The following is a 25,529-nucleotide window of genomic DNA, read 5'->3' on the forward strand; positions in this document are numbered from 1 at the left end:
GGGTTTGACTCTTGTTTTGAATGATGTCTTTGTAACAAACTTCCTGTGTTGACAAGAGACACACTGCATTTTTGTAAATGTAGCTGAACAGAAATGAGGAACAGCTCCAAATGTCTTACTAGTTTAAGGTCTTTATGAAATTTTTTGAGATTTCAAGTCCCGTAATCTTTATTGTGGGTATATCTCTATAATATAAACTATAAGACAATATAAGAACTATAACACACAACTGTATCTTGAAATGATACATAATAATATAAATATATAAATATATAGTATATCTCTCTATAATATAGAAACAATATAATGGTAATAATATATAACTCCATCTCTGTAACATACCAGCATAATAATATTTCAAATAATGTGTTTCAACTTTTTAAACTTTTCCTAGTGTCTTGACTTATTTTGCTTTAAATTATTTATCAACAGAGATCTGAACATTTACTGAATATCTTCAGCCTTATGGTGATACACTTTTCCCTTTATTTTATTTTCATATTATCAAAATAGAGTGGAAATGGGACAAATTGGCTTTGCATCTCTGCTCTGCCAGAGATCAATCTGCTTCCACATAAAAGTTGTTCAAATGTCATTGACTCAGATTTTAGCAGAACCAGGGACATCCAAATGTCTCTGTTTTGTAAGACAGAGTGATTTGAGCATGACCATATTTTAAAATACAAATAAAAATTTTTAATCACTCTAGTACAACAGTTTATTGTTATGTTTTTACTTAAAGCTTTTCTATTTCTATTTCTTGGTGTCTCGTATTTTAAGGCAATGGCCTTGTTTTTTTAAGATTTTATTTATTTATTCATGACAGAGAGAGAGAGAGAGAGAAAAAGAGAGACCGGTAGAGGGAGAAGCAGGCTCCCTGTGGGGAGGCCGACGTGGGACTCAATCCCGGGTCTCCAGGATCACACCCCTAGGCTGAAGGCGTTGATAAATCGCTGGGCCACCGGGGCTGCCCAACAATGGCCTTCTTAATGCAGCATTAGAAGCCTACAGCAAGTTTTTGAAATGTTAATAACCATAACATAGATAAGAAACGACAATATAAAAAGCCTGAAGAAATGTAAATTTGAGAAAAAGTCCAATTGAAACTGTTTACACAAACTCGTCTAATTCTTATAGATAAGAAGTTGATCGTAGAAGCCAATAAATCATCTCTCTTCCTTTCCCTTTCTTCCCCTCATCTCCTCGCCGCCCACACACGGAGAAGAACTCATCTTGCCTCATTCACAGTCCAGGAAGATGGAAAAAAACAATTCTCACCCCTATTTCAGTTCCATGACTTCTGGCAGAGTCTGTGCAAAGGTCAAAGCTGCCTGTGATTTTCCACTGTCGCTGGACACAAACCTGGTGAGAAGGTAGGAGTTTTAGAGGCTGAATGTGCCCTACCCACTGCTGTGGGTCAGCTTGTCACGTCCAGGAGCCTGTGAGGAGCAGGGCCTGGAGCAGACCAGCACTAAGTCAATATTTGTTGATGAATGAAGGAGGAGAAAAAAATGATAGTTTGTATTAGTATGAGGTATAGGTAATTGCCTTCTCCTTCACTTCTGAGGAGGAAACAAAGAATTTTTTTCCTTGTTGTTTCTTCATCTTTACTTTCAACACTGCTGAAACTTTCTCCTGAGAGGAAGATTTCAGATTTCTTGATTCCACTCCAGCAATGATGTTCTCTTCTCCCTCGGCACAGTTTTCTTTTCAGGGAAACAAAAAGCTCCTCTTGGTTTGGAGTGTGTGAGGAAGAGGCACATCTCCTGAGACATTCTGATGAAAGGGCACTGGCCTGGGGGAAGCTTATGAAGCAGGGCTGCCTGCCCTGACAGAAGTCTGAGAGCAGAGAATGTTCTGCTGATAGGAGATCTTTCAGCTTTGGGGCACCTGGGTGGCTCGGTCTATTGAGCATCTGCCTTCAGCTCAGGTCATGATCCTGGGGTCCTGGGATCAAGTACCGCATCGAGCTCCCTGCTCAATGGAGAGCCTGCTTCTCCCTCTTCCTCTGTGCTCCCCTCCTCCCCCGCCCCCGTACTTGTATTCTCTCAGCTTTAGTTTGTAGTGTAAGCTATTTATGTTGCCTTAATATAATTTTTTTAATAAATTAATTTTTTATTGGTGTTCAATTTACCAACATACAGAATAGCACCCAGTGCTCATCCCGTCAAGTGCCCCCCTCAGTGTATAATTTTTGGATAGTATTTTCTACAGGTAGAGAATACCAGGTTGAGAGTTTTTTGCTTGTTTTCCATTTGGCACTTTAAAGATTTTGATCCACAGTCCTCTGACTTCTATAGTTTTCCCTGAGAAATCTTTTATTATTCTTATGTTTATACGTGATGTCTTTTTCTGTCTGGCTGCTTTTAAGATTTTTGTCTTTATCAATGTTCTCCAGCAAATTTATTATGACATGCCTTGGTATTCTTCTATGTCTTCACTTAATATATTCAATCTTTCCTCTGGCTTCTTGAAAATATAGAATACAGTTATAACAGATGCTTTAAGGTCCATGCCTGTTAATTCTATTATCTTTGTCATTTCTGGGTTTTGTTTTTATTAATGTACTTCTCTTTCTGTCCCCCAAGTATGTATTAATTTATTAGATTATAGAGATCTGCTAATTTACATTAATGATTATAAAATGATACTAATGACATTTCAAGTTAAATACCTACAATCCACCAACAAAGTACTGATCTACACATAGTTATCAGATTTCAAAAGCAACTCAAGCATCTTTTCTTGAAATTATGATTACTTTGCTGTTGGGATTACATGGTGTTAAAATTACTAAAATCTATTTTGAATTTTTATTATCTATTCAAATAATATTAAATTAATATTGAATTATTCTTGATGCTTCCATAATACTTTTCCATGAAGTATTTTTTCCAGTTTTATTGAGATATAATTGACATATAACATTGTATTAGTTTTAGGTATACAATATGATTTGACATATGCATATATTGTGAAATGATTCCCCAATAAGTTTAGTTAGCATCCATCACTTTGCATTGTTACAAATTTTTTTTGAGTGATGATAACTTTTAAGATCTACTCTCTGAGCAACCTCTAAAATATATAATGCAGTATTATTAACTATAGTCACCATGCTGTACATTACATCCCCAGGACTTATTTATCTTCAATGTACTTTTCTCCTGGTTGTTAGTTGTATTTTCCTGCTTTTTGGCATGCCTGCTGATTTTTTATTGGATATTCTCTACAACGAATTTCATACTGTTGGATAATGCATCCATTTAAAGTGTGCTGTGCTTCATTCTGACACACCCTTAGGTTATTACAGATATTTGATCCTTTTGAGGCTTGCTTTGACCTTTTGTTAGGATAGGTCAAGAGCCGCTTTTCGTCTAGGGTTAATTTAGCCCTGCTACTAAGGTGAGAGACTTCTGAGGACTCTCCCCGATGTTCCACATATTACAAAGTCTTTTCATGCAGACTGGTGGGAGGGAGAACTGTTCCCCGCCAGTGTGAGCTCCAAGAACTACCTGACCTCCTGCTTCCCAGGGGCTCTTTCCCTGCATCCCCAGGGCAGCGCTCAGCCCAAGACCCACCCGCAGCTAGCCAGCACAGCTCCTCTCTTCTCCCTGCACTTGCTCCCACAAATTCTAGCCGCCTCTGCCTCTTTGAACTTCAGTCTCTGTCCCTTTAGCTCAATGAGATTGGCAGGTTCTGTTTGGGTTCCCACTGGTTGTACTGCAGTCTGAACACGCTGTCCAGGGCAATCGCAGGTCTCTCATTTCTGTTTCTTTTTCTCCCAGGGATCATAGTTCTCTATGTCTGTGTGCCAGTGCTCTATTTTTAAATAGTCCCCCCCCCCCATATATTTTGCCTGGTTTTCTAGCTGTTTATGGTGGGAGGACAATTTCCATAACAGTAATCCTTTGTGGGCAGACACAGAAGTCCCTTGTAGTGTAGTTTCACATTTGCTTCTCCAGAGCCACAGACATTGGCCATTTTTATGGGAACTCTTGGCTTGAGATTCCTACACCATGTGGTGCTGCAAATTTGAACCCCACAAGCATGCAGTACGGGCTTGAGGAATCCATTAACTTTGTTTTTCTACCCAGAACCACCCCCAGGCAGATGGCAAGCTTCCGTATAGCTTCTCCCTGTCAGTTGGTGATATTTTTACCATTCCCAATTTTTTTGACTAAGCTACCCTTTGCGTACCCCAGATTTGTGCAGGATCTTGGTGTACAGCTGCCCATCTTCAACAATCTGAGCCATGTCTCTTGTTCTGACGTGGGTAGTAACTCTGGTCCCAGGCCAGTAGGGCTTTATCTAGGTAGAATGAATACGTTCGCATTACGACATCTGTGCATATTTGATCTTTAGGTACTTGTGATGTTTTAGATAATATATCCTACTAATAGCTCAGCTTTATGATTTTCATTTACAGTGTTTAACTGATTGTGATTTAATGTTGAAGACTTACTGAATTTATGTACAAAATGAGAACGTGTAAGAGAACTCAAAAGCTTCCATATCTTTATACTTAGTTTCATATGTAATTAAAGTTATTTTAGTATTCAGAAATTTTTTGTTTGTTAAGTCAGATGACAGTAATACCTAAAATGGAAAGCAAATATATTAATTTATAAATACAATTTAGTGAGTTAAAGGGAATTTAGTTATACTATTAAAGCACCCTTAAATCTTTCCAATGGCTAGATTTTTAAATAGAAAAATAAGATTTGGGGATCCCTGGGTGGCTCAGCGGTTTAGTGCCTGCCTTTGGCCTGGGTGTGATCCTGGAGTCCCGGGGATCGAGTCCCATATCAGCCTCCGGGCATGGAGCCTGCTTCTTCCTCCTCCTGTGTCTCTGCCTCTCTCTCAATCTATATCTATCATAAATAAATAAATAAATAAATAAATAAATAAATAAATAAATCTTAAAAAAAAAAGAAAAATAAGATTTTAAAGCTAACCCTCAAGGATTTAGGAAGATCTAGATTTTTAAATTTATTACTTTAATAGATTGAATATTAATTTTGTAAAACAAAACTGAATAGTCTTTTTTGAGCTCTAGTATGATCCTCTGTGTACCAGTAGCCCACATTTAGCAGGTCACAGATTCATGAATTCTCATGAGTTAGAAAGACTTTCAGCATCATTAAATTGATACATTTATACTTTTGTTCTATTTTCCCCTGTAGAAACAGCAGCTTTTTATGTAAGCCATCAAATCATAATGTAGTTGAGTTAGTTCGGTTGTTAGTGCCTGAAATAATTTTTTTTTTTTTTTTTTTTTTTTTTTTAGAAAGAGAGAGAATTTTAAGCAGGCCTCACACCCAGCACAGAGCCTGATAAAACCCTGAGATCATGACCTGAACTAAAATCAAGAGTGAGACACTTAACTGACTGAGCCACCCAGGCACTCCTGAAATAATTCTTATAACCATTTTATTGAGGAGTCTCAGCTTATAGAGCTATGAGTATGAAAGACATTTTTTTCCCTCACTGCCACTTTATTCTATCAAGTCTCTCTGGACTGGATGGCAGGGATATTAGTGATGCACTTTGATTTTATAAGTTTTCATACAATTTCAGAACTTGGGACACAGTGTTTTATTTTTTTATTATTTTTTTTTATTTTTCTTTGGGACACAGTGTTTTAAAATTGTGTTTTCATTGGATTCAAAGCCCTTCTCATTTTCTCTCTGGTCTGGGTTCCAGTGGTGTGGAACCAGGGGCTCGGGTAGCAGATTCTGCTCACACACACACCTCCCTTCTTCCCTTCCCCCAACTCTGGTGACTTTGCTGCTGGTTCTTAAGAGGGGATTCTAAGGGGGGTCTTGGGGCCTCTCACCTGCACAGCTCCTTGACATGCAGAGCTGTTCCTGCTTTCCTCCTTTATCCTCTCTTTGGCTCCCCTGCTGGTTCCACCTTCCTTTAGTCCTCTTGTCCAGAGAGCCCCCTTGCTGAAGAAGGAAAAGCTTTAGACTGCTCAAAGTCAGCTGCCTTGGCAGCGTTCCTTTGACCCTTGAGAAGTGCATCAACTTGCCACACTTGTTAGTAAGAGAACAGCGTCTCTCTGCTGCCTGGTGTTCAATGTCATGGCAACAGCAGGGGCCACTTGGCTGCACAAGGGAATCAGCAACAATAAGATGAGAGGCAATTTCTAGTCTTGAACTTTGCAAAGGAGAGGATGTGTAGGTGGATCTCCAAACTTATGAGGGAGTCTGTCGTCCCATCCCTGACCTTTGGTAGGAGGATGGAGAGGGGAAACCTCTTTTCATCATAATTTTCCTCCAGTGGTTTGTGAGTAAGTACAAGTGTGAATGTTTCTGTGTGTGTGTGGTGCATGTAAGCGATGGTGGTGGTAGCGGTTGTGGGGTAGAGGCTGGGGAAGAACCAAATTTCCTAAAGCAGAATGCTGCCTGTCAGCAAGCCCTGAAAAGAGGGGCAGTCTTCCAAGCAGACAGTTCTCTGAACTCAGAATCAGGGTTCTTTTTTCCTTAGCTGCACTCCCTTTGTCGCCAATTCTGGCAGTAGACTCCCACACCATCTTATTATCCCTAATTGACACATTACATGCAATTACTTTGGGTATCTTAACAATGGAATTGACTTGATTGTACAGTAAGCCACCAGATGTACAGTGACAGAGCAATTTCACACCCCTGAACCTCAATTGACCTTGGGTGACTCATCTGATCATGCTATATAAGTACTGCTTTAACCAAAAGGAATTTAAATTAGAAGATGTGCTATAGAGGTGATGGGAAGGATGCAGCAGAGACCACCCAACAGAGCAACCGAACAGGAAGAATGAGAAAAACACTGATGGGAAAGAGGAGAGGTGTGAGGACTGTTTATTAATACTGAGGAGGCTCCAAATCACAAGACCGTCAACAGAAGTGCACGTCACTATCATTAACAACACACAAAACATACCAGGTGGCTTAACAATTTGTCCCCATCTTGACAGGATGCTGAAGTGTGATTGCAACCCATGAGAATTTACTGGGAAAAGTCTAGCCGAGTCCAAACACTGGTTCACAACACATACATCTGCTCTCTGACCATCATTCAACGTCCCTCTGACTTTATTCTGGTCTTTTCCTTAAAACCGTTTCCTAATATTTGTGCTACAAATGGTATTTTCTTAACACGGAATTTGTAGATAAAGAAAAACTATTAAAATGTTGTTAGTTGATGGTTTTTTATATGAATAAAAGATTTCACAATTTTCCCCGGAGCCAGCACAAAAATAGGGAGTAGAAAGCATGAAGACTTCCTTATACATAAGCCCAAACCATTTGCACACAAGTAACATAAGGCAGCTCAGCCCAGCTGCCCTTGCCCTTGCACACCCTCTGGGTGGTCTCTGGTCACTTGGACTTCTTGTTGCCTTTCTGGGACTGCTCAGTGGCCTTTCTTGCCTCCTCCTCTGGGATGAACACACTGATAGTGAAGTCGCTGATCTCTGAGCCGTATTTGTTCTTCACAACTAGCCCGTATTTGCCAGAGTCGGCCGTGCTCACCCCATTGATGGTGAAGTAGGCAGTCTTGCCAGCCTCGAACTTGACACTGCAGTGGTCATCTGGGACCAAGGGCTTCTCATTCTTCAACCAAGAAACCTCTGGAGTTGGGTCGCCCCAAACGATGCAGGTGAGATTAAGTGCCTGTAAGACAAGTTTTATGACAGGGAAGGAAATATATCAGGTACAATGATCCAACTTCAAGAGTCTGGTGGTTTGGCAGGACCTGAAGGAGGATAAATATAACTCCCCCCTGGAATGACAGGTGGAGTTATGTGGTGTCTACACCTGCATGAATTACTATTTAACTTCAATCCTGAGTAGGTTTCTGTAGGATCTCAGCTTTCTGGCTTTGGGAAGGCTTCTCATCAGAGCCACACAAAGGAGTTTGTTTCCAGTTCCCATCTGCACTCTTGCTTTTGTAAACACATAGATGCCTTTTGCTCTTGTGTGGCATTTGGATTCTGTCTCAGTAGAGAAATCTCATTGCCATAATCACCACCTGCTCACTTTGCATTTAGTCTGCCTCACAGAGCCCAGCAGCAGAACCGTAACAGCTGTTTCAGATAATGGGACTAATTTTCAGGTTCCATCTCCCTTGTTTTATTTCCCCCCAAACCCCACCCAGTCTGTTGCAGTTGCTAAGGTGCCCTACCAAAATGTATTCCTATTTCCTGATATTTTATTATATTACCATCAATGCTGAAACCCTCTTATTTTAAAAGATCAATGTTTAGACCTATAATTTTACTTTACCATACTTCTTGGTTGAAAAATTCATGGATAATTGTAGATTCATGAACAGTCATAAAAAACAATAGACAGACTGTGTGCTCTTACCCAGTTTCCCCCCTATAGTAACATTTTACAAAACTATAGTATAATAACACAACCAGTACACTGACAGTGATGCAATCCACTGTTCCCACTCAAGATTTCCCCAGTCTGGACACAGAACATAAAGACTCCTAACTCTGGGAAACGAACTGGGGGTGGTGGAAGGGGAGGAGGGCGGGGGGTGGGGGTGAATGGGTGACGGGCACTGAGGGGGACACTTAGTGGGATGAGCACTGGGTGTTATTCTGTATGTTGGTAAATTGAACACCAATAAAAATTAATTTATTAAAAAAAAAAAGATTTCCCCAGTCTGGCTTGCACTCATTGGTATTTGTGTGTGTGTGCGGTTCTATTCAATTCTATCACTGGTCTAGGTACATGTATCCACCCCCTCAGCCAAGATAAAGAACATTTATTGCCCTCACAAGGATCTCTCATGTTGCCCTTTGTACCCACGCCAACTCCCACCCCCTGCCCCCAACATCCCAACCTCATTTCTAACTTCTGGGAATCACCAATCCATTTTCCATTTCTAAAATTTTGTAAGGGGATCCCTGGGTGGCGCAGCGGTTTGGCGCCTGTCTTTGGCCCGGGGCGCGATCCTGGAGACCCGGGATCGAATCCCACGTCGGGCTCCCCGTGCATGGAGCCTGCTTCTCCCTCTGCCTATGTCTCTGCCTCTCTCTCTAGCTCTCTCTCTGTGTGACTATCGTAAATAAATAAAAATTTAAAAAAAAAAACTTAAAAAAATAAATAAAATAAAATTTTGTAATTTCCGGCGGCGAGTCACTAGGCCGTGGGACCCAGGCGGAGGCCGGGGTCGCGCCTCCGAGAGTGGACTGTCCCTTCCAGGCACCGCGCCATGCCGGACAGCTGGGACAAGGACAGGTACCCCGAGCCCCCGCGCCGCACGCCGGCGCCCTCGCCGCAGACCTCGGTGCCCAACCCCGTAACGTATTTGACGAAGGCCTTCGACCTCCTCGTGGACCGGCCGGTGACCCTAGTGAGAGAGTTTATAGATCGGCAGCATGCAAAGAACAGGTATTACTACTACCACCGGGAGTTCCGCCATGCGCCAGACATCACGGAGTGCCAAGAAAAGGATGTCTTGTGCATGTTTGAAGCAGAAATGCAATGGAGAAGAGACTATAGAGTGGATCAAGAAATCATCAACATTATCTAGGAGAGGCTGAAGGCCTGTCAGCAGCGGGAAGGTGAGAGCTACAGGCAGAACTGTGCCAAGGAGCTGGAGCAGTTCACCCAGGTGACCAAGGCCTACCGGGACCACTATCACGACCTGGGAGCCCATTATTCTGCCGGGAAGTGCCTGGCTAAACAGAAGCAGTGGATGCTGACAGAGAGAAAAGCTGCTAAAGAGGCCGCCTAAGGCAGCTCCTTGAGCCTCTTTACAAGATTATCATCAAAATAAAGAATAAGAAATCAGTTTCTGGTAACACCTTTAATCTCCAACCTTGACCTACTGATGACCTTACTGGTTTATCTCCCTTTAAATTCAACTACTGAAGAGAAATAAAGGCACTATTAACAAGCCATAAATAAATAAATAATTAAATAAAATAAAATTTTGTCATTTCCAAAGCATTATATAAATAGCATCCTATCGATCCTGGAGTCCCAGGATCGAGTCCCGCATCGGGCTCCCGGCATGGAGCCTGCTTCTCCCTCCTCCTGTGTCTCTGCCTCTCTCTCTCTCTCTCTCTCTCTCTCTCTATCAAATAAATAAATAAATAAATAAATAAATAAATAAATAAATCTTTAAAAAAATAAAAAAAAATAGCATCCTATGACATGTAACCTTTTGAAGTTGCCTTTTCTATTTGGCATAATACCTTGCAGATTCATCCAAGTTACTGCAGGGAACAATAGTTTGTCCCTCTTTATGGTTCGTGTGTGTGTATGTGTGTGTGTGTGTGCGCGCCTATAAAGGTCATCTGGGCTGCTTCCAGTGTGCAACTATTATGAATAAAGCTGCTGTTGAACGTTTGTATATAGGTTTTTATGTGAACATAAATTTTAATTACTTTACGATAAATGCCCAAGAGTACAACTACTGGGTTATATGGTAAATGCATGTTTTCTTTTTTTGAGAAATTGCCAAACTGTTTTCCTGAGTGGCTGTATAATCTTGCCTTATATTTCTAGCAGCAACATACAAATGATTCTGTTTCTCCACATCCTTATCAGCATCTGTTGTTGTCACTCTTTTAATTTTAGCAATTCTGATAGATGTTATGACATTTTGTTGTGGTTTTAACTTGCATTTCTTGTATGGCCAACAATGTTGAATTTACTTCATGTTTGAGATTCCATTTTTGCATTTTTTCTTACCATAATCCAGAAATTATAAGGGAATATATAATTTACAATATAAAGGGGAAAGGCTATTCTCCTAAATAGCCCTCTAAAAGGTCTTATCACTTATTACCTCCTCTATAAGAGTATTATTTAAAATTTGGAGATTAGGAAATCTGTTTCCTTTCCATGGTTAAGTAGCATCTCTTACTACATTATTCTACAAATACATTTCAGCAAGAAAAATAATCAAGCCATTGTCATCAAATTTATCAAGTGAACAAATTTATACCAAGTGCCTCTACCTCTACCTAAAACTTTTGTTTTTCTTTTTTCTCTTTAAGTAGGCTCCCTGTCCAATGTGGGGACTGAACTCATGACCCTGAGATCTAGAGTTACATGCTCTACTGACTGAGCCAGCCAGGTGCTCCTTGGGTTTTCAAACTTAACAAAACCAAACCAAACTCCCAGATACCTTAAATGTCATGGAAAACAATTATCCATCCTTTAGATTTATTTCCTTTGTAGATCACAAAGTCGTTTCACATACATTCTCTCTCTGAATTCTCACTACAACCCAGTGAGCTGAATATTTTGAACCCCATTAAGTGAGGAATATGAAAAATGGAGTCTAGAGACAAAAGCAGTCCTGCAATGGTTGAACTTAAAGTTAGCTGTGGTCTTATATTCCACCTGTGAAGAAATGTAGCTGGATGAAACCTGCCTCTCACTAAAGCCTTTCCACATGCTTTCTTTTAACCCTAGTCTACCTATCATATGTCTTCACTGGGAAAAGTTTTCATTTTAAACAAGTACGCCTCTACTATGGCTGGCTTATTGAATTTGTTTTAATGAAACAGAGGGATGAAGAAAGTGAATCCAGGTTAGAAATTATGTTCATTGCTTTTCAGAGAGATTATTGTGGAGCCAGGAAATACAAGTTTAAAGTTAAACGGAAAGAAATCAGAGGTGCCTGGGTGGCTCGGTCGTTGAACATCTGCCTTTGGCTCAGGTGGTGATCCTGGGGTCCTGGGATGGAGTCCCACATTGGGCTCCCTGCTCAGTGGGGAGTCCTTCTGCCTCCTACCCCTCTGTGCTCTCTCTCTCTCTCTCTCTCTCTCAATTTTATTTATAATAAATAAATAAAATCTTGAAAAAAAAAAGAAATCAGTTTTCAACTGAAACAGAGCCTTTAGAAATTCATGGAGCAGGATTTTTTTCCTTCGTAGGGAAAGAGGTCACATCTTTCTTCAATCACATTTGTCATATAGTTGTGATTGAATATGTTTTGCTTCTTATAACATGGAAGGGTATCTCTAGAAAGAGACTAAGTGGTTAACATGTGCCCCCATAGGTGAGCTTGAATCCTGATGCTTGGCCTACAAACACTGAGATGACTGGAAAAAGGACTGCATTTTGAATCTTGTATTTGGCTGTTTTGAAGTCAAGCCTAAGCAGCAATGGCTTAAGATGAAGATTGTGGGAGTTCTCTTAGAACAAAGTCTGGGCACCAAAACCCATTGCTGGTGTGGAAGAAGCAGGAACAGGGGTGCTCCATGCTTACCTTGCCTTCCTGGATGGTGACCACATCTGGGAGACCACCCAACACTCGGGCACGATCTGCAAGAATAGGTATTTCTGGTTAATCACTGAAATGAGGAGTACCAGTAACCACACTCACAAAGAACCCCCGCAGGGTATTAACTTTCCAATTTAGTTTCCCTTTCCTTACAATTATTTTATACCTGTTTTTAATATGCAAAGTTAGAAAAGAATTCAGTAATTTTGGATCCTTCCCCGTACAGATAATTTGTGGGCATGGGTGCCTCTACCTATACCTAAATTATCAGCTTGAGATGGCTTTGTGGTATTAAGACTTGCTCTCTAATTTTCATGGCTATTTTCAGCTGTGGGCCATCCGTAGCTCAGTGGGGCTTTGTTCAAGGAGGCAGAACAGATCTCTTTGGACAGCCTCCAAGTCTGCTTGGTCTCTCTTATGGGCTTCCCTATGATTAAAAAAAAAAAAAAAGATTGCATAATTGGAGGCTGTACACCATGATATCTGGAGACTTGTGCAGATGTGGGCTTCCTTTGAGGCCTTTCCTAAAGAGCTTCCCTTTTTTGTCTCCTGGTAGTTCTTGGCGTATCGGGTTATGGAGGGCTATTATATCTTTGGCCATGAGTACAGAGGCCCCCAGCTGAAGGGATAAGGTATGGGAAGGGTGCTGAAATCCAGAGCTGATCTCTTGCTCCTCTGCCCCCACCAAGCCCCATGCTCTGGAAGTGACCGGCTCAGCCCCAGGGAATGACGACTTTCTGTAATCTGCTCAAAGGGACGTTTGTCTGGCACTGATGCAGTGGCCATCACCCTCTCACCTTTAGGCCTACTTCAATGAATGTGTGACTCTAGATCCCTATTTCTACAACCTTCTTCTCCACTAAGTTAGACTAAAGCTTTGAACAAGCTTGAATCTTGACTGCTTTCTCCTGCTAATTCCATTGTACCTTGCACCATTTGGAAGCTCAATTCATCATCTGGATGTGTGACATCAGGCAAATCATCTCACTGTGTGGACCCTAGACTCCTGATCCCCATGGGGGGAGGATTGCATTACATCTGTGGACATGAAGTTACTCAGCTCTGCTCCATAGCATCCATGGGATTCCTCTTGGGGACCCTGGGAGGAGGGCCCAGGGCTGAAGAGGGGCACTGAATCAGGGAGCCCATTCCACCTTCAATTAAGCTAACATGGCTTTTACCTATTTTATATTTTGGATCTGCTTGAAAGACATTGTTTGAACTAAGCATCTCTTGGCTTACAAAAGGTTAAACACATGGGGCGAAAACAGCACTAAAGTCTCTTCCAAGCTTTAAACTGCTTTGATGCAGACATTTCAGAAACAATTCATGAATTGGAGGGAGGGTCAGGGCTCCTTGTCCACCAGAGTTGGAGAATGGGGAGTGGCCATCACTATGGACACTGGCTTAGCTTGTGCATACAGGAGCAGGAGGGGCACAGTTGGTACCAACAAGAAGTGCTCCCCTCTCTTGCTGCGCTCCCCCCACATGCCCCGGTGCTGGCATCTGCCCCATTGGCCAATAGCAGCTGCCTTACAGCTCACAAACCCAGCACAAGAGTGGGGAGAGGCTAAGAGTAGGAAGGAGAGAAGAAAGCAGTGCGAGTCAAAGATGAAAAGTTCCAGGTGACCAAGAGCTACTGAAGGCTGGCAGATGACTTCACCTCTCATTCCCCATCCTGGTTCCCTTCCACTCCAGCTCTGGACTGACACTATAGTTTTAACCCTCAATAATTCTCCAATTCTGCCTCACAGGCTCAGAGAGAACCTGAATGATTATGATAATTAGTTCATAACTCTCAGAATCTTAAGAGACTGAGTTCTAGAAATCTCCATGTATGAGGCAAACAGTTGACAGAAGTTAGTAGTGTACACATTTCTGGGTACACAGACTTGACAGTTTGGTGTTTGCTCATTCAGACTGTGAAGTATTCAAGAAGGCCTTATTTGGCATCTTTTATCCTACAGGGGCTCTTAGGAAAATGCAGAAGTGTTTGTTGGGCAACTGGTTAGAGTGATTTACCTGATGTCAAGTTTATGATATTTCTTATTTCTTCTTTAATATATAGATATTCTTTACTGATAGATTGTGCCTGCCCCAAGTGATTAACAACTTATTGTATAACTTGTGCCCAGAGATTTCTCAGGACTCCCAGTGTATGGCTCAAGTCAAGAACCCAGTGACATTCTTAGAATGTAACCTGAGACCTTTTTTTTCACAGACATTCTTACTCAAGAGACTAAAACATATGTAGAACACCTAAGATTTAAAAAAAAAAAAAAAGAATGAAAGAAAAGGGGAAAAAAACTTCCACTCCCTGCAGTCACAATAAAAAAAAAATAATAAAAGTTATGTTTTGAGACTGTTCCAGGAATACATGGGAAGGGGGTTTACTTACTTTTCTCAGCAATGGCAGCTTGTCTGTGGTGAGAGAAACGAACAAACACGCAAACAAAGAAGAATTTTGTTTTAGTATGACTTCAAAGTAGTGAACCTTGACTGCATTGCATTGCCTCAGAGATATTGGGCTGCTCAAAAAGCAGTGGGAAGTGCTGTTTTTAGGCATTTGCTAAAATGCAAGACCCTCTCTGTTAGGTGGGGGAGCAGCACACAACGTTCCAGAGAAATCAGTGCACACAAATGGCAAGCGACTTACTTTAATCTCTGGAATTCAGCAAAGGCTTCATCGTATGCTAGAAGAGGAAAAAAAAAAAGAAGTTAGAATGTTCTCAAGCAGAATTGATGACATACAGGAGTGGATTAAAAATTCATAGCCTGAGGTCAGTGTGGTATGGATATAACTAAACTGACTTTGAATAAGACTGCCTGCCCATTTACTCTGCAACCTGACAGATTTAATAAGAGAAGCCAACACTTTCTGGGTAGAAAAGGTGAAGTAGTGGATTTTAGAAGCTCCCAATTCAGTGAGAGACCTTCCTTTCAAACAGAAAGGCAAAGATTAGCTGTGCCAAAAATAAAGTGGTAATAAAAGTGATTGTGTGATAAGCATCCTGAACATCAAAAAGGCTTTTCTCTTATTAAATGATCCCAAACGGCACCACAGCCTCCTAGCTGAACAGTAAATGTCTCCCTACTGCGAGGTCTGGTCTATCTGTGTTAAAAGGCAAAGGAGCTACTACACTCATAGCCTGTTGCCAGTGTCTGCCTGAAGCAATGCTTATAAGGTGGGCAGAAGCCCAGATAAAAGACAGGGAGACAAGGACAGGAGAGCTACAGAGTTTTAAAATCTTTTTTCCCCCCTGAACCTGCAAGAACAAGCCACTTTGAATGCTTCAGGCTAAAAGGCAGCTTTATCTTTAAATCTCTCTTACCTCCTCTTTAAGCTTCTATGTGGTCTGGGAATCATAATTATTTTATGTCTAGAAAGTATTTACATAACACTAGGCCAATCCCCCTCCTTTTACAGATGGGAAAAATAAGCATAAAAAGTTGGCCTTCAAGTCTCTGGAGGTAGACCAGTCAGGCTTAGCCAGGCTAAGCATTCAATACTCTTCCTTTTGCCCACACTACACTGAGAAGAGTTGGGCACCGCTGACCCAATCTGCTTGGGTGGGCCAGAGAGTCAAAGAAAAAAATTTTTTTAAGGTTTAAATCTATCCACCCTCTTCCTGTTTCTGGTTTTCAGTTGTGTTTCAAAATGTCAGATGGACTGCAGAAGAAATCCCCTGTTAGTGCAGCGTATGACTCAGGCACAGTGGGGTCTGAGGCAGCCACTCCCATCTTTCTAGTCCTCATGAGTGGGAGGCTGGGTTGCCTGGGGTCCGTGGTGGGGGTGGGGTGTGAGGGGAGCTCAGCCCAAAATAGCTCAAGGCAGGACTGCTGAAGGGCTGTGCTCTTAATTGTGAGTCTAGTCTCTGAGGATTAAAAACACTAAGAGTTCTGGAATATTCCGATCACATTTTAGTATATGAAGAAGGGGAATAAAAAGTCAGCCCATGATATTCTTGAGGAATGTTAGGCAGAAACTGGTCAGGAGCAGTGGAAGTAACACCTCGAGGCAGAGTCCCAAGGCCTTGAGAGGGAATGATAGAGACTGGAGCTGGAGGCAGGGACCGTGATAAATAAGCCACACATTAAAAGCCTTAGGGCACAACATCCTGATCTTGTAGTTTCCCAGACCTGGGGGCTGACAGAGCAAGAATCACAGTTGTACATGCTCCCTCTCCTCTTCCACCTGTCTTAACTGTTTAACCTGTGGTAGTTGATGGCTGCATGTTACCTCTCATCTGTATGTATGTGTGTCTCTCATTACTTCCTGTTCCTCTTCCCTTCTATCTCCAGATGCTCCCATTCTCTCAGCAAATGACCAAGAAATGTGAGGCCACGAGGACCCAATTTTTCCAACTTTCTTCTCTTTTCCTCAATATTGATTTTTGCTTATTGCTATATATTCACCCCCAACCCCCCCACTGACCCCCCCACCCCCAGGTTTCTGAAGAAAAAGGATCCCTGCTCCTTTCCAAAGTCAATGCCTTCACCCCTGCCCTCATTCTTCACCCCTGCTCATTCTTTAGAGCACAGATATATCAGTAATTCCCCTTCACTCACATCTTCGATCCTTCCAGCCCAATTGATTTCTTAAGCTCTATTAAATATGCTCAAATTTCAATCACCATAACAGTTCTTTTTCAGTACTTGTTCTTACTCAAGTGACTAAATCCTGCCCTTCTTTGTGAGCATCTTCACGTTTATTGTCTCTATACTTTGCCCCAATACTCCAAGACCCACTGAATTCTTGCTTCTACCACCATGCTGAATTTAAACTGCTTTGTTAAACTTTCCAATCATCTTCCAATAGTCAGATGTAATGGCCTCTTATCACCCTTCATTCTTTTTTAAAAGCCTCCTCCTCCACAGGAAGTTCTAATCTGTGAAATATTCATTTACCTTGTCCAGAAAGATCCACCATCTTCTGGTGTCCAGTTTTGCCATCAAAGAGTTCCATTATATATTTCCCTTTGTCATTCGGAGTGGGCTCATTGATTTGCAGCCAGATCTGCTCCCCGGTGACCCCACTCTTAACTCTGTCTGTGTACTTAATAGGAGTCCCACTGTTCATAGCAAAGAAAACATTGTTATCATTTGCTTTCATCCAGAGCTGATTTTTACACTGTCTCTCTTTGAAGGTCTAGCCATAGAGTTTTATAGGGTTTCAAACATGTTCAGCTTCAGAAAAAGTATGGGTCCTGAATCACAGATTCCAAGGCCCTGGGTGGGGGTGGGGGGTCGGACAGTCTGTACATTGAACTCTCAACAGCAGTCTGGAGCCCTAGCAGATTGCAACACTAATACTTCTCAGTGGTATTAATTATCTTTGTCTTTGCTTAGGTTGATTTGTAGGACTAAGAGAATCTTTAAAGTGAAAAGGCCAAACTACATATTATATTACTGCATATTTTGTGCAGATGGTCTATGGCTATAAATCAGATTTTACAAACTAATTAAAAACAGATTTAAGGAGGTTCATCTGTGGCTGACATCTACTGACATAGTGCTTACAAAGCTATTTAGAGCATATGTAAATATGTACTTGCTAGTAAGGCCAAGAGTAAGTGAAAAGCTGAGTCTCTGCCAAAATGAAAGAGGCACCTTTTCTGTTTCTGGACATGAGTTTCTCCAAAGTCTACAGTAGGTCATGAGCAGACACATACATTGCATTCTTTACAAGAGAATTAAAGCAAGTGGAACCCTTGACTTTGTGATCTGATGGTCTAGAAATGTTAGTTATAAATGAAGTAAGAGAAAGATAGAGGTAGGCCTACTCTCAATGAAGCTAAAAGAAACTTTATGAAGAGTTTGTAAACGTGAGGAAAAAAGAGAAACAGTATACAAAACTACTTAAATATAGTAACAATTATGCATAGAGAAAACACTGGAAGTATACACTATGGCTAGGAAAACTATGTATGATATTATAAGATCTTTCTAATATGTAATATGATATTATATTTTCTAAAACAAGCATGTATTACGTTTGTAGTTGTAATAAACTAAATGAACCAAAAACTGAAAAACAAAAATCTCCACTAAAAAAGAAACAGCACTTTTTTTATACACTACATTCTACAGAATAAAGATATTCACAAACTGCCCTGGGTTAAGTGTCTGAGTTCCGCTCCAGTCATGATCCTGGGGTCCTGGGATCAAGCCTTGAGTTGGCTTCCCTACTCAGCTGGGAATCTGCTTCTCTCTCTGCCCCTGCCCCTCCCCCGTGCTTGTGCTCTATCTCTTTCTCAAATTAATAAAATCTTAAAAAAAAAATAAAAGAAAACAAAATAAACTGCCATAACATGTAGGGTAAAGGAACCCATCTGTACCCACAGACTCCAGTCTGAGCAATATTGTCTTAAAGAGTTAGAAAGATGGACAGTCCTTGGTTTTGTTATAATAAATCTGTTTGAATTCTCTAATCTCTGACTAGCATGCATAATAATACCTACATTTGTAAAGCCCTTCATGGTTTACAAAGTGCCATAAATTTTTATTCTCTCATTGGCTCCATCAGTATTGAGATAGGACAGGTATTATTGCTCCTATTTCATATGGGAGAAATCTGAGATTTCAGAAAATTAAATGACTTGCCTAAGATTCAAGGGAAGATGGGAACAAAGCCAAGACTAAAATCCATTTCAAGTTTTTTTCCTGTTACGCCACATACTTACGTAAAGACAGTGAAGACAATCAGTCCTTGATTCTTGAAATGTCTCATAGGCACACAGGTACACAAAATAGTCATTCAGCTGACTAGACCAAATAGTGTAAGAGGTTTATGTCTTGCTAGTCTAATAGCAGCTTCCTCTTAAAACTGAATGTTCTAATTTTTTTGAACAAGTAATTCTTTTAAAGATGATATAAAACTTTTTGATGATTCAGTTAATTTATCTTCTTTTATTCTTCAGACTGATATATTAGAATGTCCTAGATGTCACAGAGGAATTTCCTAGAATTTGATCTATTTTAACTTATAATTACTTTCCTAACTGTATTCTGAAAGAAATAGAACAAAGGACTGAAACCCTAAGCATTCAAATTGGGATTTCTCTTGTTCTCTCCCTCCTCCCCTCTGTTTTGCTTTTTTTTTTTTTTTTTAAAGAACTCAGGAAATAAATAAGAATAAAAACACTGTTCTATATTACACTAAAGTCATTTTAAAGAAAACACAAATGACCATTTTGTGGGACCCAGTTCTGGTTAAATGTTCAATCTAGACTTTTAAAGCAACTTGAAAACAGAGTAGTGCCATGATAAGGGGAGCTCTGGAGCCAGGCTGCCTGGGCTCAGTCCTCCATCTCTCACTTAGCTGTGTGACCTTGGGCAAGTCACTTCTCTGAGCCAGAGCTTCCTCATCACTAAAGTGAGAATTACCTGCCTTCTAGAGTTGCGAATCTTAACTGAATTCATACATGTGAAGGGCTTGGAGCAATGGACAGCACATTGTAGACACCTACTGTTAAGAAGACACAAATAACCACTGTTGTGAGCCTCTTCCCAGGGCTGCCACAGTGACATACTGCTCAGTGGGGCTCCTAAGGACTTAGGGAATGAGTGTCCTGTGTCTCCAAAGAGAGACTGAAGTGGCTGTGCCCAATCAGATTTCTATGCCAGGCTGCTCTTCTGTTTCAGCTCAGGAAATTTCAAGGAAGGGCAGAGGTTAAGGACACTGCCAAAGGTATAACAGAGGAACTGGTTTGACTTAGAAACCTACTTCAGCTCCTAGAATCCCAGAGGTGAATTTGAGTTCACCTATAACTCCACAAATGAGCCTGGGAACAGAACAGGTCTGCAGGCTCAGTCTAGTTCAAATATATATTCCCAAAGTAATCTTGAATCCCCAGTGCCCTCCAAAGGTGGACAAGAGACATGCTAATGCCCAATTACGCCATCTGCTATTAATGATAACAATAACAAACTCAGACACTCCACTGGATTAGGTTTCTTTGGCAAATGGCTATTAATTCATATTAGTTGTATATAAAGAAAGGGAGGACGAGACTATGGTTCTGGTGCCTGGCAAAGCAGAGAGCCCAAGATCAACCTTCTGGAAGTGGAAGTTCCATTATAGAGAGGTATGTGGATTATGATAGTTCACAGATCACAAAGATGACATCAGCCATCACTGGCCTCAGCATATACATGTTGAGGGAAAGTGCTAACCTCACGCTAAGGGAATGGTGGAGGTGCTTCTTTCCTACGCTTGTCAACATCGGACCTGGGAAGTAAGAAGGCTCCTTACCTGAGAGGAAGAACAGGGGATTGTTTTTGCTCCCTCCCTGCCCACATCCGCCACCCCCAAAACATGCACACAGGGAAGAAAGAATTTCTACATGGCAATTAAGTTCCCATTTACTTACTTGTGGGACCAGTTAACTTTTAGATCATCCACGTAGTAAGTAACAAAAGAGTACAGTCGGATGCCCTCGGCTGTGCTCTGGATTTTCAGGTCTGTAGCAGACAAAGCTGAAAGAGGAAACCAGCATAGTTCATACAGCTGTAAGACTATAGTGAATAGTGAAGCATTGTCGTGGGGAGACCATTTTAACTTACCTATTGTTTTACATACTTCGGTCATCAGTTCTTTAAAGGCTGTTGATAGAGATTCATAGACAGAGCTTTAGCATAAAACTGTTCAACTTAAGAAAACTGTTCAACTTAAGGTCAGCTCTCAAATTGTTAGTAGCACATGCTCTCAACATTATCTCGTCTGGGGAAGGGTATTGGCCACAGGTGAATTTGCTGGACAACTAATTAATAAGTGCTCTTTGAGGAAATACCTCAATTTGTATCAACTTTTAAAAGATCCCTGCTCTTATTTTTATTTTTCCCTCTTTAATTTGTTGTAACTATCACCATATTTACATTCTAGAGAAAACCATAGTGAGATTTCCAGGAAAGTTCTTGGCTTTAGGATCCTCTTCTTAAGTCCCAAGAAATCATAGTTTACATAAGCAGAAGTATTCTTATCTGTGCCATCAGCTCATAATGAATCAACCATCCAGGTTCCCTGATAATTCTCAGCCTGATAGTGCTTTTTGCCAGTAAGCACATTTAGTCTTGCTTCCACCAGGAACAGGAAGGTGGAATCAAAGTTAGACTGTTTGCTAATAATATTGTTAAAGATTTTGTTCAAGAACACAGTTGGAAGTTTGGTGGTCACACGTAGGTCTTTGTTATCATGATATATTTGTGCTTAGAAGCCTCTGAAAAATGGAAATTGCTCTCTTGCTCTGCTAATAACTGAGAGGTTTCATGTTTCATATATAAATCTTTTTTGCCACCTGTTAAGAGCAGACTATTTGGTGACATGCTTTTCATGGTAGTTTAAAAAAATAATAGTTCTTTTTTTTTTTTTTTTTAAGTAATCTTTACACCCAATATGGAGTTCAAAATCACAACCCTGAGATCAAGAGTCCCATGCTCCTCCCACTGAGCCAGCCAGATACTCCTCACAGTAGTTTTTGTTTCTGGAACATTTTTTATAGGGTTGAAACAAAAATGATGATTTATAATGAAAGCAGAACCCTTGAGGACTATGGACTATAAATTCTCTGAAGATCAAAAGTACACTTTGGATTTCCAGGAAGACTAAAAGTGAAGTATTTTTTAACAAAACAGTAGTTTGCTCTGCTGGAATTTCAATTAAAACAAAATCTGTGGACAAAAACCCTGCACGACATTAGTTGTCCCTAAGCCTCACTTAGCAGTCTGGTAACCTGTACACAGAAAGAATACACAGAATGCACCCCAGCAGCTGGTAGACTGACCTTCATCCACAAGCTTCAGTCTGCTCTTATCTTTTCCTCTGTCGTCTTTCAGAATAACTTCATAAATCCCAGCATCTTTCTTGGAAAACTAAGGGAGAATGGAAATACCACACTGCAGCTTATAGCAGCCTCAGAGTATGTATGGTGTTGGCATTTTTAAGGTCCTATGGTTTATAGAACCACAGTCGGATCACACATTAAACAAACATCTGGCCAAGTGAGTGATGAGTTCACAGATGAACCTGTCCATCATCATTTCACTTGCTGGCAGTCCTGATTTTTAACCCTCTAAGGTTGTGATTGATTCGAGACTTAAAGTCCTTATCCTTTACTCTGCCTTCATATTAAAATCTAATGATCACATATATTTGAAGGCTATGTTCTTTTAAATAAAAAGTAGATAAAAACTTGTACTTAATTGAGTACTATGTCTGATTGCCTCTGTGCTTTTAGGGAACAAGTTATCATGAGGCTGAAGAGCAAACTGAGAAGAATCTACTTAATTGCCCTGCCACTCACTCATCTATGAAGAGAGGTAGTAGAGAGGCCAAAGTTGTGTTGTCTACCCAATACTGGTTGGATAGATGACAAATCTATGCATATCACAAGGTGAGAGAAGCTTTTGTGCTCCCATGGCTTGTTTTTTGGGTTATGTCAGGGCAGGGATCTTTGGAGCAGCTAGAAGCAAGGTATTAAAAATGCCTGGAGACAAGGAATACAGAATCCAATCTCTTTTTTAGAAGAATGTAGGGAATAGAACTAATATATTACATTTCATATTTATAGCTACCTACCTCTGTTATAAGCAGGGTACATATACCATCCTTGAAGTCATGCTTTTCATCCACTGATATCTCTCTCTCATCTTTGTACCACACAATATGGGTCTCCTTCTTAATATTTGCCACCTAGAAGAAAAACCATAATTATACTTCTTGAAATAAGGGAATGCAACTCTTACAAAACTAAATAGTTCTTAATGTAGCATTGGATAGAAGAAAAATCACTAAACTTAGAAGGCATAGATTTCTAAAAGGATCAATTGAAAGCTATTTTAATCAGTAGAGAGTTTAAAATAAAATAGATACAAATGAATAAACCTAAATCAACAGCATCTCTATTTCCAGCAGTAAAAATTGATTTTAAAATTGGTGGTCCCTGATGAACATGGATGCAAAAATTCTCACCAAGATACTACCCAAATAGGATCAAACAGTACATTAAGAGGATTATTCACCAAGACCACGTGGGATTTATTTCCGGGTTGCAAGGGTGGTTTAACACTCGTAAAACAATCAACGTGATAGATCACACCAATAACAGAAAAAACAAGAACCATATAATCCTCTCAATAGATGCGGAGAAAGCATTTGACAAAATACAGCATCCATTCCTGATTAAAACTCTTCAAAGTGCAGGGATAGAGAAACATTCCTCAATATCTTAAAAACCATTTATGAAAATTGCACAGAGAATATCATTCTCAATGAGGAAAAACTGAGAGCCTTTCCTCTAAGATCAGGAACACAACAGGGATGTCCACTTTCACCACTATTATTCAACATAGTACTAGAAGTCATAGCCTCAGCAATCAGACAACAAAATGAAATAAAAGGCATTAAAATTGGCAAAGAAGAAGTCAAATTCTCCCTCTTTATGGATGACACGGTACTGTATATAGAAAACCAAAAGACTCCGCTAGAACTCATACAGCAATTCAGCAATGTGGCAGGATACAAAATCAATGCACAGAAATAGGTGGTATTTCTATAACTAATGAGACTAAAGAAAGAGAAATTAAGGAATCAATCCCATTTACAATTGCACCCAAAAGCATAAGATACCTAGGAATAAACCTAACCAAAGAGGTAAAGGATCTATACCCTAAAAACTACAGAACGCTTCTGAAAGAAATTGAGGAAGACACAAAGAGATGGAAAAATATTCCATGCTCATGGATTGGAAGAATAAATATTGTAAAAATGTCTATGTTACTCAGGGCAATTTATGCATTCAATGCAATCCCTATCAAAATACCATGGACTTTCTTCAGAGAGTTAGAACAAATAATCTTAAGATTTGGATGGAATCCAAAAAGACCCCGAATAGCCAGAGGAATATTGAAAAATAAAACCAATGCCAGGGGCATCACAATGGTGGATTTCAAGCTGTATTACAAAGCTGTGATAATCAAGACAGTATTGCACTAGCACAAAAACAGATACATAGATCAATGGAACAGATTAGAGAACCCAGAAATGGGCCCTCAACTCTATGGTCAACTAATATTTGACTAAGCAGGAAAGACTATACACTGGAAAAGGGACAGTCTCTTCAATAAATGGTGCTGGGAAAATTGGACAGCCACGTGCAAAATAATGAAACTAGACCATTCTCTTATACCATACACAAAGATAAACTCAAAATGGTTGAAAAGTCTAAATGTGAGAAAAGAATCCATCAAAATCCTAGAGGAGAACATAGGCAAGAACCTTTTTGAACTTGGCCACAGTAACTTCTTGCAAGATACTACTATGAAGGCAAGGGAAATAAAAACAAAAATGAACTATTGAGACTTAATCAGGATAAAAATCTTCTGCACAGCAAAAGAAACAGTCAACAAAACTAAAAGACAACCTACAGAATGGGAGAAGATATTTGCAAATGACATATCAGATAAAGGGCTAACTTATATCCAAGATCTATAAAGAACTTATCAAACTCAACACCCAAGAAACAAAAAATCCAATCATGAAATGGGCAGAAGACATGAACAGAAATTTCTCCAAAAAGGACATCATGGCCAACAAGCATATGAGAAAATGTTCCGCATCACTTGCCATCAGGGAAATACAAATCAAAATCACAATGAGATACCACCTCACACCAGTGAGAATGATGAAAATTAACAAGACAGGAAACAATGGTGTTGGAGAGGATATAAATTGCTAAATGTACCTAAATTGCTATAATAATGAAACAAAGAGCTATGGGAAAACAGAGGAAGGTTCATTCTACCTGGGCAGAGAAGTGAAAGGCCTTACAGAAAAGATTACTAAGCTGGGCCTAGAGAAACCTAGAGAAAGGATTTTGTTGGATAAGTTGAAAGAAAGTGGTACTGGAACAGCATAAATACATAATGTATGAAAATTCAGAACCTAATTTTAGATTCAGAATCTGGCCAAGGGGCTGATTCTCCTGAGGAAAGCCATCAGAACAGAAAACTGGAGCTTACGTCCCGGAAGGCTGATGCACCAGGTAGTACAGAAAGAAGGAGGATAGCTATGTGGGCCTTTGGGAAAGGGTGGTTTATGGGATGGGAGGTGTGGAAGAGAAAGTGATTCAGGGACAAGATGGCAGTGGACAGCCAGATGAAAGAGGGGGTTTGGGCTCCTGCCTGAGAATTTGTTGTTCAGGAAGCTTTGCCATTTCCTAGAATCTCTGACACATTTCTGGTAGATTGTAATTTCTTTAAATTTTATCAGACCTAGAAGAGACTGGGGC

The 25,529-nt window shown here is 40.3% G+C and overlaps 1 protein-coding gene and 1 pseudogene across 3 annotated transcripts in view; one reads left to right on the top strand and one right to left on the bottom strand.

The window, feature by feature from the left end:
* Window positions 1-6,827: 6,827 nt before the first annotated feature.
* MYOM1 (myomesin 1) overlaps window positions 6,828-25,529 on the bottom strand; it is a 132,734-nt gene continuing 114,032 nt past the window's right edge. For all 3 annotated transcript variants that reach the window (XM_055324291.1, XM_055324292.1, XM_055324290.1), the window contains 9 exons: window positions 22,820-22,933; window positions 22,026-22,113; window positions 20,809-20,847; window positions 20,616-20,721; window positions 17,152-17,315; window positions 14,900-14,936; window positions 14,642-14,664; window positions 12,229-12,284; window positions 6,828-7,658 (listed from right to left, as the gene is read on the bottom strand). In XM_055324291.1, coding sequence (XP_055180266.1) covers window positions 7,365-7,658; window positions 12,229-12,284; window positions 14,642-14,664; window positions 14,900-14,936; window positions 17,152-17,315; window positions 20,616-20,721; window positions 20,809-20,847; window positions 22,026-22,113; window positions 22,820-22,933 — 921 coding nt within the window. In that variant the 3' untranslated portion in view covers window positions 6,828-7,364. The remainder of the gene's footprint in view (window positions 7,659-12,228; window positions 12,285-14,641; window positions 14,665-14,899; window positions 14,937-17,151; window positions 17,316-20,615; window positions 20,722-20,808; window positions 20,848-22,025; window positions 22,114-22,819; window positions 22,934-25,529) is intronic.
* Window positions 9,206-9,738, top strand: LOC129508968 (NADH dehydrogenase [ubiquinone] 1 beta subcomplex subunit 10-like; annotated as a pseudogene).

Source organism: Nyctereutes procyonoides, unplaced genomic scaffold (genome assembly GCF_905146905.1).
Source record: "Nyctereutes procyonoides isolate TBG_1078 unplaced genomic scaffold, NYPRO_anot_genome, whole genome shotgun sequence".
In the NCBI taxonomy this organism is placed as follows: Eukaryota; Metazoa; Chordata; class Mammalia; order Carnivora; family Canidae; genus Nyctereutes; species Nyctereutes procyonoides.